This window comes from Sus scrofa, chromosome 6, assembly GCF_000003025.6.
Source record: "Sus scrofa isolate TJ Tabasco breed Duroc chromosome 6, Sscrofa11.1, whole genome shotgun sequence".
NCBI lineage: Eukaryota > Metazoa > Chordata > Mammalia > Artiodactyla > Suidae > Sus > Sus scrofa.
This window is the reverse complement of record NC_010448.4, coordinates 120666962-120679594: the sequence shown is the minus strand read 5'-3', so window position 1 is coordinate 120679594 and position 12633 is coordinate 120666962. Positions and strand designations below refer to the sequence as shown.

Below are 12633 nucleotides of genomic sequence, written 5' to 3'. Positions count from 1 at the left end.
CTGAAAACATACATCCACACAAAAACTTGTATGTGAATGTTCATAGCAGTCTTATTCATAATATCCAAAAAGCATAACAACCCAAATGTCCTTCAACCAGTAGTTATACAAAATACACGTATTCACCCATAAAAAGGAATGAAGTATTGATACATGATACAACACAGATGAACTTTGAAATCACTATGCAAGAAGCCAGTCACATAAGGCCACATATTACATGATACCATTTATATGAAATGTCCAGAATAGACTAATACATAGAGAATAAAAACAGATTAGTTGTTGCTAAGAGCTGAGATGAATGGGGAATAGTTTTTTTTTTATTATTATAAAACACAAAAACCATTATATGAAAAAATACTTTCAATTTTTTTATAAGAATTTGCAAATTCAACTATTCCCATCCTAGTATGAAGTGGATACACTGGGGATGTAAGTAACACAAGCAGGTTTTTTGAGGCCTGCTTATTAAATCTTACAGACAACTAAATGCAACATGTAACACAGCTGACCCTTGAACAATATGAGTTTGAAAAAGTGCAGGTCCACTGATAAGCAGATTTAAAAATATATATATATTGGAAAACTTTTTAGAGATTTAAAACAATCTGAAAAAGCTCACAGACAAAGCACACAGTCTAGAAATATAAAAAAAAATTAAGAAAAAGTTAGCTGTGTCATGAATGAGTAAAATATATACAGATATATACTTAAAACATTCAGAATATGTGTTAATAGACTACTAATTTTGTTTGCTTTTTTTTTTGTGTGTGTGTGTATTTTGTTTGTCTTTTTGCCTTTTCTAGGGCCACTTTCCACGGCAATATGGAGGTTCCCAGGCTAGGGGTCGAATCGGAGCGATAGACGCCTACACCAGAGCCACAGCAACGTGGGATCTGAGCCCTGTCTGTGACCTACACCACAGCTCACAGCAAAGCCAGATCCTTAACCCACTGAGCAAGGCCAGGGATCGAACTCGGAACCTCATGATTCCTAGTCGGATTCCTTAGCTACTGCACCACGACGGGAACTCCAACAGACTACTAATGTTATCGGCAAGGCTTTTATTCAACAGTAAGCTATTAGTAAAGTTTTAGGGGAGCCAACATTTATACACAGATATTCAACTGCACAGGGGTCAATGCCCCTAACATCTGTATTGTGCAAGGGTCAACTTTAATTAGTACCAAACTAGATATTGGAAATGTCCTCAAGAACATAAATTAGGGATTGAAAAATATTTTTCATAAAGGGTTCAATAGTAAATGATTTCGACTTTGTAAGCATATGTCTTTATAGTACCTCTGCCATCGTAATACAAAAGCAGCAATAAGAAAATATTAAAAGAATAAGCAGGGCTGTGTTTCAATAACACTTTCCTCACAGAACAGGCAGAAACAGATTTGGCCTACACATCATATGTTGCCAAACCCTGACTTAAACTTTGGTTGGGGGAAACAAAATATAACAAAAAGTAAAGTAAAATAACCAATCAGGGCACATACCAAAGAAATGTATAGATACTATTACAGAGGCAAAGAAATACAAGGGAGAAATCAATGACTGAGCTATAAAAATAATTATGACATTATTTGCCAAGTGAAGGAAATAATAATAATGATAATGATAATGCAGGCTAATTTTAATAAAGCATTTTTTGGTCATGTCTGAGTAATGCTGAAGTTCCCAGGCCAGGAATCAAACCTGTGCCACAGCAGCAGCCCAGGCTGCTACAGTGACAATGCCACATCCTTAACCCACTGAGCCACATGGGCACTCCAATAAAACATTTTTCTTATATACAAAGGTTTATATATCATCAACTAACAAATTCGCATGAACAAAAATAATTTAAAAAACACCTAATAGGGAATTACCACTGTGGCTTAGCAAAAACTGAACCCAACTAGTACTCATGAGGACACAGGTTTGATCCCTGCCTTGCTCAGCAGGTTGAGGATCTAGCATTGCCATGAGCTGTTGTGTAGGTCGCAGACATGGCTTGGATCCCATGTTGCTGTGGCTGTGGCACAGGCAGCAGCTGCAGCTCCGATTCCACCCCTAGCCTGGGAACTTCCATATGCTATACCTGCAGCTCTATAAAGCAAAAAAGCAAAAAAGCAAAAAAAAAAAAAAAAAACCTAAGTTAAAAAAATTGTCAATTTGATTTACTAACTCTACACAGATCAGGATATAAGTCTTTTGAGACATACTAAGACAATAAATGTTTCTTAACTAAGGCTTAAAGCAAGCCTAGACATTTTGGAATGAAAGCTTTGAGTAATATACATACTAATAAGCAAAGCATCCTAACATCCTCTCTATCTTTTAAAAATGCTTATAGATCATCTAATGTTCTTTCAAGGGCTCTTCTACTTATAGATCAGTCAGCCCAGAAAAATTACTTATGGGTCAGCATTTATAAAGAGTGGCGAATAATGAGGAAAAAAAAATAATACTGACCTGTTCATCTACTGAATCTCCTGCACCTTTTAAAGACTCCATGGAGACTGAAGCAGCAGTCACCCTGGAAGTCTTAAGTTTAACGTCAGCTTTAGGATTCACCATCTTGTGTCTTGATCTGATATTTCCTTCTGCAGAAATTCCTAAGGATTTCCAGCAAACAAGATTTCAAAATTTTATTTTTTCACTCTTTAAGCCTGCCCCCCCCACCTCTTCCTTGGTATTCTCTACTTTATAGGAACTGATGGGAAAACTCTTACTTTATAAACTTCACCTTAAAGCTCTCTTAATAAATAATGAATCACAAAAAGATGTTTTGAATGCATTTAAGATTCAACTGAAATATTTTTAAAAGGGGATGTAAACATTTGTAAGTCATATTAAAACCAATAAACTACAACATGCCATACATACCTTAATTTATTGGAAATAAAGAATCTTATTTTTCACATAATTAGGGTGCCTCCAAAGGTTGTTTTACTATTCACCATGTAAGAACCAGTAAACTTTAGAATCTATTACATAAACCTGTTATTAGGAAGATTTCACATTTTTCTTTGAAATATAAAATTCAGATTATTTGTGAGATGAAAAGTAAGAAAAAAAGTTCTTGCTCTTTAATACATAAATGAAGTATTTCACAAACTCATCAAAAGCTAACTTGCCCAGCCAGCCTCCTAAAATAAGTTTGAACCTTAGTGGGGTCACACCTAATATATATTTTTTTTAAGTTAGGGTCTAATGAACTGTTCTGCATCTACTTATACGTACAAAGTTGTCCTAATTTGTTGTTGTTGTTGTTTTGCCTTTTTGCCATTTCTTGGGTTGTCCCACGGCATATGGAGGTTCCCAGGCTAGGGGTCCAATCTGAGCTATAGCCATCAGCCTATGCCAGAGCCACAGCAACGCAGGATCTGAGCCGCTTTCTGCGACCTACACCACAGCTCACGGCAATGCCGGATCCTTAACCCACTGAGCAAGGCCAGGGATTGAATCCGCAACCTCATGGTTCCTAGTCAGATTCGTTAGCCACTAAGCCACGGCGGGAACTCCCTGTCCTAATGTTTTATTTTCTCCTAATTCTTAAGAAACAAAGGAAGCTCGCCAAATTAATAAAGAAAATCATACCTGGAACATATACTACTGATTGTTCTTCATCAGAAACTATGTAGGAAAACATGAAGGAAAACACCAGAAAAGATCATCCAATATCCAAATGCTGTGTTCAGTACTGTTATGATCTATAATATCTTTTGACCTGGGAATTTATAACTATCTTTTAAAACCAAATTAGAAAGCAACATAATTTAACATAGCAAAATTATTAAACTTTTAAAGTTCATCTTTAAAAAGTAAGATATACAACAATATAAATTCTGCTAATAGGATCCTTTCATTTTCGATATTTCCTTTTGTAAACAGGAGTTAAGTGCTCCATTTTGCTCATTATTGGAGAATTGACAAGTTATTTTCAGCGTGAATAAGTAATTTCAAAATGAGCTTTAGTTTTGAAGAACACTCTGAGGCTGAGTCAGTCATACAAACACAAAAACATTTTTTAATTCTCTTGGAGTACGTTCATGAAATGTCCTAAGAAGCCCTACTATTTAACAAGTGGAAGAAATTTAAGACAAAAAGAACTATTTCAAATTTCAAAGGGAGAGAAAGGCTAAGATCATAACACTGCTATAGAAAGAGAATCAATAAAATAAGAAAGTATACTTTCCAGAAACAAAATTTTATTCCAAACTATATCTAAATCCAGATATGTCTACAATCTGAAAAGCTTCTATTACACTGCCAGGAAGGAAGTGCCTAACAATTTTTTTAAAATGATCTACAAAATTCTGAACTTTTCTGTTACTTTATAAAACACTTTTCCAAAAGTTGTAGATAAGCCCATTATTAACTATTTCCTTCTGTAAAAAGGTTGTAGTAAAACAGCAGATTTAATAACATGTTCAAAAAGTCAATACATTTCAGTTCAGGATCAATTCTAGTAATGGAATCTTTCCAAGGAAGGCTGACTGGAAATGTCTAGAGTCCCTACAGAAATTTAGAAACACAAAGATGGTGTTTCCTGTCTGAGCTGCTAGGTAGTTTCTAACAGCTCTCTGCAGCAGTACAAGTGCCATCACAGCTTCAAGATCTTGGCTGTTAACTAGTGCCTCTAAAAACTTTCAGTCTCTCAGACGTGCATGGAGCTTAGAAAACTTTAAGAAGCACATAAAACAAGTAAACAAACAAAAAATTAGACACTACTGGTCCAAGGAAACTGACAGCAACTAACACTGGAACAGAGAGAGAATTTCTAAATTCTAAAAAAAAAAAAGGCCTTACATGTTGAAAATTGTGCAGCCTCTTTAAAAGCAGATTCCTTTTTTTATATCCCTTGGGACTGCACACACTGCAGGTGCTCAATAAATGTTTAATTATTTGTTGTAGGAAATATACAAATGGGAAAAAGTACCGGGGGAAAAAAAATTCAAAATGACTCAGGAATGCTCCATATGGCAGTGTCTTCAATTAGAATATACAATGAAGTTATAGAATATTTGTATGGCAGTGTCTTCGATTGGAATTAGTGATGACTTTGTAGAATATTCTCCAAGGATAATCTATGGAAAGACTAACATAACTGAGTCCTGGAAAACATACTACACTTCCTTAAACCCTTCTCAAAGGAGCATTCTCACAGCTGGAATAGACCAGCCACTGAGGACCCCACTTAGCCACACCTTGATGTGGAAGCTCATCAAGTATTTTCACTCTCTCCTCTCTTCTCAAACCTGAAACCACTTCCCTCATCTTTACAAAGTTAATTAACTTTGCTTTCTATTTCCTTAAGAAAAACAAACCGTAAAAGCCTTCCACAAGCTTCTACTTGCAAATGAACTTATTACATTTAGGAAACCTTAAATACTCCACCAAAAAAAAAAAAAAAAACTGTTAAAACTAATAAACAAATTCAGTAAAGTAGGATACAAAATCAATATATAAAAATCTGTTGCATTTCTATACAAGAAAAACTATCAGAAAGACAAATCAGGAAAGCAGTACACTTTATAACTGCATCAAAAAAGTAAAATACCTAGAAATAAATTTAACCAAGGAGGTGAAAGACCTATACTCTGAAAACTGTAAGACACTGATGAAAGAAATTAAACACAAATAAATAGATAGTCCATGCTAATGAATTGAAAGAAAACTGTTAAAATGTCCATAAAACTATCTACAGATTCAATGCAGCACCTATCAAAATTCCAATGCCATTTTTCACAGAAATAGAACAATTCTAAAATTTAGTGAAATGAGTTCATGAATAAGTAAAATATATTTTGTGTCCAATAGTTATAGGTGCTATGGAGAAAAATAAAGCAGGAAAAGGGTAACTACCATGGGAGTCTTTTGTTTCTGTTTTTATGCCAATACTGTACTGGTTTGATTACTGTAGCTTTGTAATACTTTGAAATCAGGAAATGTGATACCTCTAGCTTTGTTCTTCTTTCTCAAGACTGCTTTGTCTAATTGGAGTCTTTTGTATTCCATACAAATTTTAGGATTGTTTGTACTTTCTTTCTCCCTTTGTCCTAATCAAAATATGCATGCAAAACCCACTAGCTATATCCACTCTAAATTCCTCGTAAAAAATGCTACATAAACTAACTCTAACAAAAGTTTTTCTAAAATAAGACAAAAAACATTTGAAACTGCCTGCATCCAACCTATCCTTTTAATCATTTATAATCTCTTTATCTCATTAGCTTAAGAATGATATTTACCAAATATTTACCTTCTTCAAATAAAAAGATTTCCAACAAATCTATATTTTATGGGAAAGTCAAAGACACAATATATACCAAATATATACTGGACCTCCTATTGGGCCCTATGTGCCACCTTAGTTCTACTTGATTCATTTGGAAGTGACTCAAAAAGATAAGCACAGCAAATTATACAGCCTCTTTAATGCTAGTACCAATCTACCAAAATTCCCAGAATTAAAGTAGTAATTACAAACCCAAGGCAGAAGTGATAAAGAAGAGTAAGTTTACCTATCCAGGACCTGAGGAAAATAAACTTAGTGCTGCCCACTCAACTGCAACTTTATGAGTCTGAATCACTTAACTAGCAACACATGTATTATTACTATTGATCACAATGATCTTACTGGCTAGTTTATTATCTTAACATCAACTTGAAGTCTCTATTTTTAACTGAAAACTCAACGGCAGAGATTATAGCTACTGCAATGTTTTGACCAGGTCCTTTGTAGTTCGTACCTGTTAATATCAAGTTAATAATACTATTAATGATAATACATTTGAGTGCATCAAATTAACCAATCGAATTTAGATACCACAGAAACACTAACTTCTTTTGATATCACCAGAAGCTATAAAGGAGGAAAGCAATTTATGGCTGAAGGAGCATATTTTACTTGCAGATTTAAGCCATAAAATGACATGGCATACTTTGTTTATACCCTGGGTATAAAGACATACCTTGTACAAAACAGCACTACTGAATCATACTGTGCAGGAGATGCACAACTCATACAAGAACAACAATATGAAAAACATGACATTCAGTCACTGATGATCTGTCCTCACATGATGGAAACATTCAGGACTGGGAAATTTCTCAATCGCATTTCTCTAATGGTTTAGACAAAGCACTGAAAATCTTTCAATAGTGTGAATTCCTGATTATAGGTATATCTTTTTGGTCTTTTTGTATTGAAAGTTCTAACTATAAAATCTTTGGGCTGATCTGGAAAGTCATCAATGTGACAAGAAAAGACATCAAGACCCAAATGATTCATAATTACCACTACACATTTTAGCAAAGATTCAGTAACAAATTTATATTTGACATTGCTTCTCTGTCCTATAGAAATTTAAAATGAAAATGTCTGAGGCTGGATATTAATTGGTCATTATGTGGACGAGACAGGGGAAACAGGTGAGAATGGTAACTTTGCGATTCCCTTCAAACATCTGAATTTCTAGATAATGTAATCACCACCATTTCCCCCATATAACTGCAACTCCTCATTTTCACTGGGAAGATATAAGTATTTTACATTTATTTTTAGAGTTAGGGAGAATGTAAGAGAAGAAGAAGGATATATGACTTCTATCTACATGAAACAAGAAGTAACATGACATGAATAACTGAGAGTAGAGGGTTGCTAAGACCCAGAACATAGATTCAGTTTACAGACCTATTGACTCAATCAGTCCACGGAATAGACTGTCTCCCCTCCCGTCTCCCAACATTTCTATATCAGCGCAATATTCTGGTATGTTCTGTATCAGCACAATAGCATTGGTTATACAGACTATTAAGGAATAATAACTAAAACCACATAGATAGTTATGAAAATGATTACACTAAAGAGCACATTATAAGCTAATAATCTTCAGATATCTCTATCACAAAATTCTAACATTGCAGAGGCAATGTTTCTTGACAAAGTCAGACATCGCAGTTTCCGGCCTAATTTCAGCCCAGTTGCTCTGAACGCACATATTCTCCTGAGAGGTAAAGAAAAAAATAGTGAATCGGCACAGTGCACTAGTGTGCTTTTCATCCAGTGTGTGGACACTGATTTCTCTTGATTCTCACCTATCAGACACAAGTAGTAATTATGTTTAAGAAGTGTATAACACTAAACACTGAGCAGCAAGAACTGCAAAAATCTCTCTGTCCAGAGCCAAACACTCCAATCCTAGTAATTCAACAAGGGGAACTAATACAATTTTGTAAGTTTTACTGAATAGAATGTGCAAAGAATGAGTCTGCCAAAGTTAACAGCAATGCCTCTCCAACAATGTTATCACCAATCCTAGCAAAGAGACAAAAAGTCTTCCTCCGCAGATACCCAATAGACTAAATGCCCTTCTTTCATGTAATACTCCCTAAGGAACATGAAGCAAATTATTAGGACCAAAGATCAGCCTGGAACAGTCTACCCAAAACAGTCTGGAGAGAACCAGTTTTGTCACACATTTCATCATAGATACTTATCCGGGAATTAACACAAGGGTAAAAGCGCCACAGCTTCTCGGCCATAAAACAAAGAACTTCAATTCTGCTAGTTGGTGACCTGCAATCTACATGCAAATCAACGCTACGTCCAGGCCCTAAGATCTGCGTTGCATCTAGTTCCCTCATCAGCATCACCAGATCATGTCCCCATGAAAGGAAGCCCCGCATTTCTCCGAAGATCTCAGTATGAAAATAAGTCATCACTGACAGGCCTTTAAAGTCCGGCAAGGTCCAGACTTGCCTCCAACAACGCAGACCAAGGACATTCCCTAAACCAAGACAAAAAGCTCTCGGACCAGCCAACACCATTCTTGCTAAGCTGAGACTCGGCCAGTCTGAGGTCACCTCGAGCAGAGTGACCCTTCCAGCCCCAACATGGGCCAAGACTCTAGGCCATCTTTCCAGAGCTCACCCTCAAGGAAGGCTGGCATACATCTGAACCAAGTCCCCGCGCCTGGAGACGGTGCGGGCTCCAAGCCACCTAATACCCGAGCCAGGGGAGCGCGGCACCTGGACGGAGGCCGGACAGGACAGCCCCGCCCACGGGGTCCGCACTGAGCTTCTCCTCCTCCGCTCAGAATCCCTCGCGACCACTCGCCGCCCGGGGGAGGGCTCCGGCGCCCCCTGCCAGGCGGGCAAAGGATACAGTCCCGGCTCCAGAACGCCGCCGCGCCCGAGCGGGAGGGGCCTGCCACGTCCGCCATCTTGAAACAACCGCCACTCGGGGCGTCGCGTCGGGGCCGCCCCGCCCCGGCCTCCAGGCCCGGTCCCGATTGGCCGCAGGGAGCAGAGGCCCGCCCCCGCCTGCGCGGCCGGCCCCGGCGGGGCGGGAGGGTCCGGGCGAAGGAGTCGCTGTGTCCCGGAGGCGTGGTGTGCAGCGCCCGCCGTGGCCGCGGGAACCAGCGCCTGGCGGAACTACTACTCCCAGACCAGCCGGGGCCCCCCATCTCCTCTCCGCCGCGCTTTCAGACGCCGAGCACTACAATTCCCGGCATGCCGTGAACTTGACGGCTGCGCCTTCCAGGCGGCGTCCGGCCCTGCCACCCGCCCCGCACACCCACCGGGTCTCGGCTGCTGCCCCGGCCGCGCGCGGAGGCGGGACGCGAGCCATGGAGGAGACGCCGCCCCCGCTGCTGGGCAGCAGCAAGCCGCACCTGGAAAAGTTGACGCTGGGCATCACCCGCATCCTAGGTGAGTGTGAGGGAGAGACCCCAGGGACCGCTGAAGGACACGGAGCGTGCAGTGAAGCGCAGAGGGGTGACGGGAGGCTGGACCCTGTATGCCAAGTGGGGATTCGGCTGTGATTCCGTTGTTTTAGGAAGAAAGGGGGCCGGGATTCCTTGTGGGTGACTGGGCCGAGAGAGCGTTTGCCTGGAGTGGAGGATGCAGAGCTGTAAAGCCTTAAGTTTCCCCCACCCGAAGTCCCATCACGGGGTCGAAAAGGATAAGCATGGACGTGCAAAAAGGGAGAGAGCAGGCACCTGCCAATTGGAAGGTTGGCTGTCCCACAAGGCCTTTTTGGCCAAGGGGGTACCCCCAAAACGCAAGCGCTTCCTCAGATAGCAGGGAGAGCTTGGGGGATGCTACAACCAGCCTCCCAGTGCAACAACTCCCATGCGCCTCCGGTCGTGTGGCACCTGAAGTGGTCCAGAAGAATCAAGGCTTGCACCATTGAATGGGTGGTTTTCCTTTATGGAACCTTTACTTAGTACCGACCCCTGTGTTAGATACTGGGGCTACAATAAAATTACACACACACACACTGTTCAGTAATCTAGTAAAGTAGCACACAGGAGGAGATGATTGACGTTACCTGAAGAGTTAAGAAATATGCCCCACAGGAGATGATGCTAGATTGTTTTTTTTAATTTTTATTATAGTTGATTTACAATGTTCAATTTCTGCTGTCCCAGTTATAATATAGAAACATTCTTTTTCTCATTATCTTCTATCATGTTCCATCACAAATGATTGGATATAGTTCCCTGTGCTAAGCAGGACCTCATTGCTCATCCACTCCAAATGCAATAGTTTGCATCTACTAACACCAAACTCCCAGTCCATCCCACTCCTTCCCCTTTGGCAACCACAAGTCTGTTAGATTTTGAAAGACAAATGGGAGTTAGCCAGATAACCAAGGAGGAGAAAGGCAGTCTAAGCAGGACGAATAGTGTGCTTCAGTTCCTTCCTGTCACATTCATAATAAAATCCAAATTCTCTACCACGACCTACAGGTCCCTTATAATTTGCCCTCATCTGTCTTTCTGACTTTATTTTCACTCTGCTTTTGCCACAGTAGCCTCCTTGTTGTACCATTAACACACTAAGCTTTTTCCCACTTCAAGGCTTTTGCAATTTGCTAGACCCTCCAACTGGAATTATCTTCCTCTGAATGTCTCTAACTGCATTCACATCTCTGATTAAATATCATGAGCTCAAAGAAAGCTTCCTTGAATATAGTTCTAATACCTTTCCCTATCACTGTCTTCCCTTATCCTTTTTTTTTAATACTCATGACTTTGTCACTACTTAAAATTATGTATTTATTTGATTGTTTTTTAATTTGTTCCTTTTCTTTAGTGGAAATCCATGAGAATAACAACTTCGTGTCGTTCTTACTTGTATTCACCAGTGCCTAAAACAATAAATGAGGCCTGAAATAATATGATGTGTTTGGGAGAAGTGATAAGTCGTAGAAATGAAATTACAGAGTAGGGCAAAGAGAGAGCTAATCATCAGGTCCACTCATATCCTATCTTCTCATTCTTACCCGAACTTATGCCCTCTTGCTTCTTGTACTCCTGGCTTTATTCAGGTAGGACTCGCTATTCCACAGGCATGCTTCATTCGTCTCTTTATGAGTTGAGGAAGTTTTTTTATAAATAAGAAGTGGGTTTATTGATAAATGTTTAATCTACTGAAGTCAAGCCAGCTAAATTTCCCTTAAGCTATTAGGTCTATTTAAAGACTTAAATAATTAAATGACTGTAAACATTTTAAATTTTATCTATGCATTTACTATATTCTGTTAAGCATTTCAGATGTCTGGCAAACTGGTAACAATTACGAGTCAAAACCTACCTAAGGAGTTAAACAACTCTGGTAATTACATTTATAGGAAATCTAGCCACCTGTAAATGTTCTGTTCATAAATTTAATCAAAGCTTGATTTCAAGTTAATAATCGCAAGTCAAAAATCACTTGCTGGCATGCCTCAGCCATAATGGGAATTTGGTTCCAGAGAACTACAGTAAAGTGAATATCATAATAAAGTGAGTCACACAGATTTTTTTTTTATTTCCCAATGCATATAAAAGTTATTTTACACTAAACTGTAGTCTGTTAAGTGTACAATAACATTGTCTTTAAAAAAAGGTAGATACCTTAATTTAAAAATACTTTAAATACCATCATCTGACAACACATGGTTACCACACACCTTCAATTTGTAAAAAAATGCAGTATCTGAGAAGCGTAATAAAGCAAAGCTCAATAAAATGAGTATGCCTGTATATTATTCTCTCATTTTTTTTGTTTGAAATAATAATATATTAAGAGGATTATTTAAAAGAAACTAGCTGAAGTCAATGGCGGGTGTATGGTAAGCAACCTTCAGAAAATCGCCTCCCTAAAAGATATAAAAAAACTCTACAATGACATTTTTATCCAAAACCAAACTCTCAACATTACTTAAAGACAAATATTTTGCTCACAGTGCAAAATAACTGTGAGTAAATAGAGAAAAAGCTACAAATCATAGGACCAGACCCCACTTGTTCCTGCCCCACTCCCTCATTGTTAGAATGCTCTGTGGCAAGCAAACAGACCTAGAAATGATACTAGCAAAGACGCTGAAACAACCAACAGAAACTGGAAACTAGTGTCATTAACCTAGAAATCTTTTAAATGACATGATATCATACAATATTGTGAGCCACACAGGAGGTCCATAAATGACACAATATCACACAATGAATAAAAGTAAAAGCCATAGAGACCTAATACTGAAACCAAGAAAAGAAATGCAGACAACTGAGGAAAACTCATACCAAAGAACAGCTGTGAAGCAGAATAAAACTGTAAGTCTAAACTCCAAACAAAATTAAAATACAT

At 38.6% G+C, this 12633-nt stretch overlaps 2 protein-coding genes across 10 annotated transcripts in view; one reads left to right on the top strand and one right to left on the bottom strand.

Annotated features, from left to right (window-relative positions):
* Positions 1-9278, bottom strand: part of KIAA1328 (KIAA1328 ortholog) — a 365621-nt gene extending 356343 nt beyond the window's left edge. For 5 of the 6 annotated variants that reach the window (XM_021096286.1, XM_021096288.1, XM_021096287.1 and 2 more), the window contains exons 1-3: positions 9167-9278; positions 3595-3630; positions 2467-2609 (exon numbers count right to left, since the gene is read on the bottom strand). In XM_021096286.1, coding sequence (XP_020951945.1) covers positions 2467-2609; positions 3595-3630; positions 9167-9224 — 237 coding nt within the window. In that variant the 5' untranslated portion in view covers positions 9225-9278. The other variant, XM_021096290.1, reaches the window with a different exon arrangement.
* TPGS2 (tubulin polyglutamylase complex subunit 2) overlaps positions 9309-12633 on the top strand; it is a 64810-nt gene continuing 61485 nt past the window's right edge. The window contains exon 1 of one of the 4 annotated variants that reach the window (XM_021096293.1): positions 9309-9711. In XM_021096293.1, coding sequence (XP_020951952.1) covers positions 9630-9711 — 82 coding nt within the window. In that variant the 5' untranslated portion in view covers positions 9309-9629. The remainder of the gene's footprint in view (positions 9712-12633) is intronic. The other 3 variants (XM_021096295.1, XM_021096296.1, XM_021096294.1) reach the window with 3 other exon arrangements.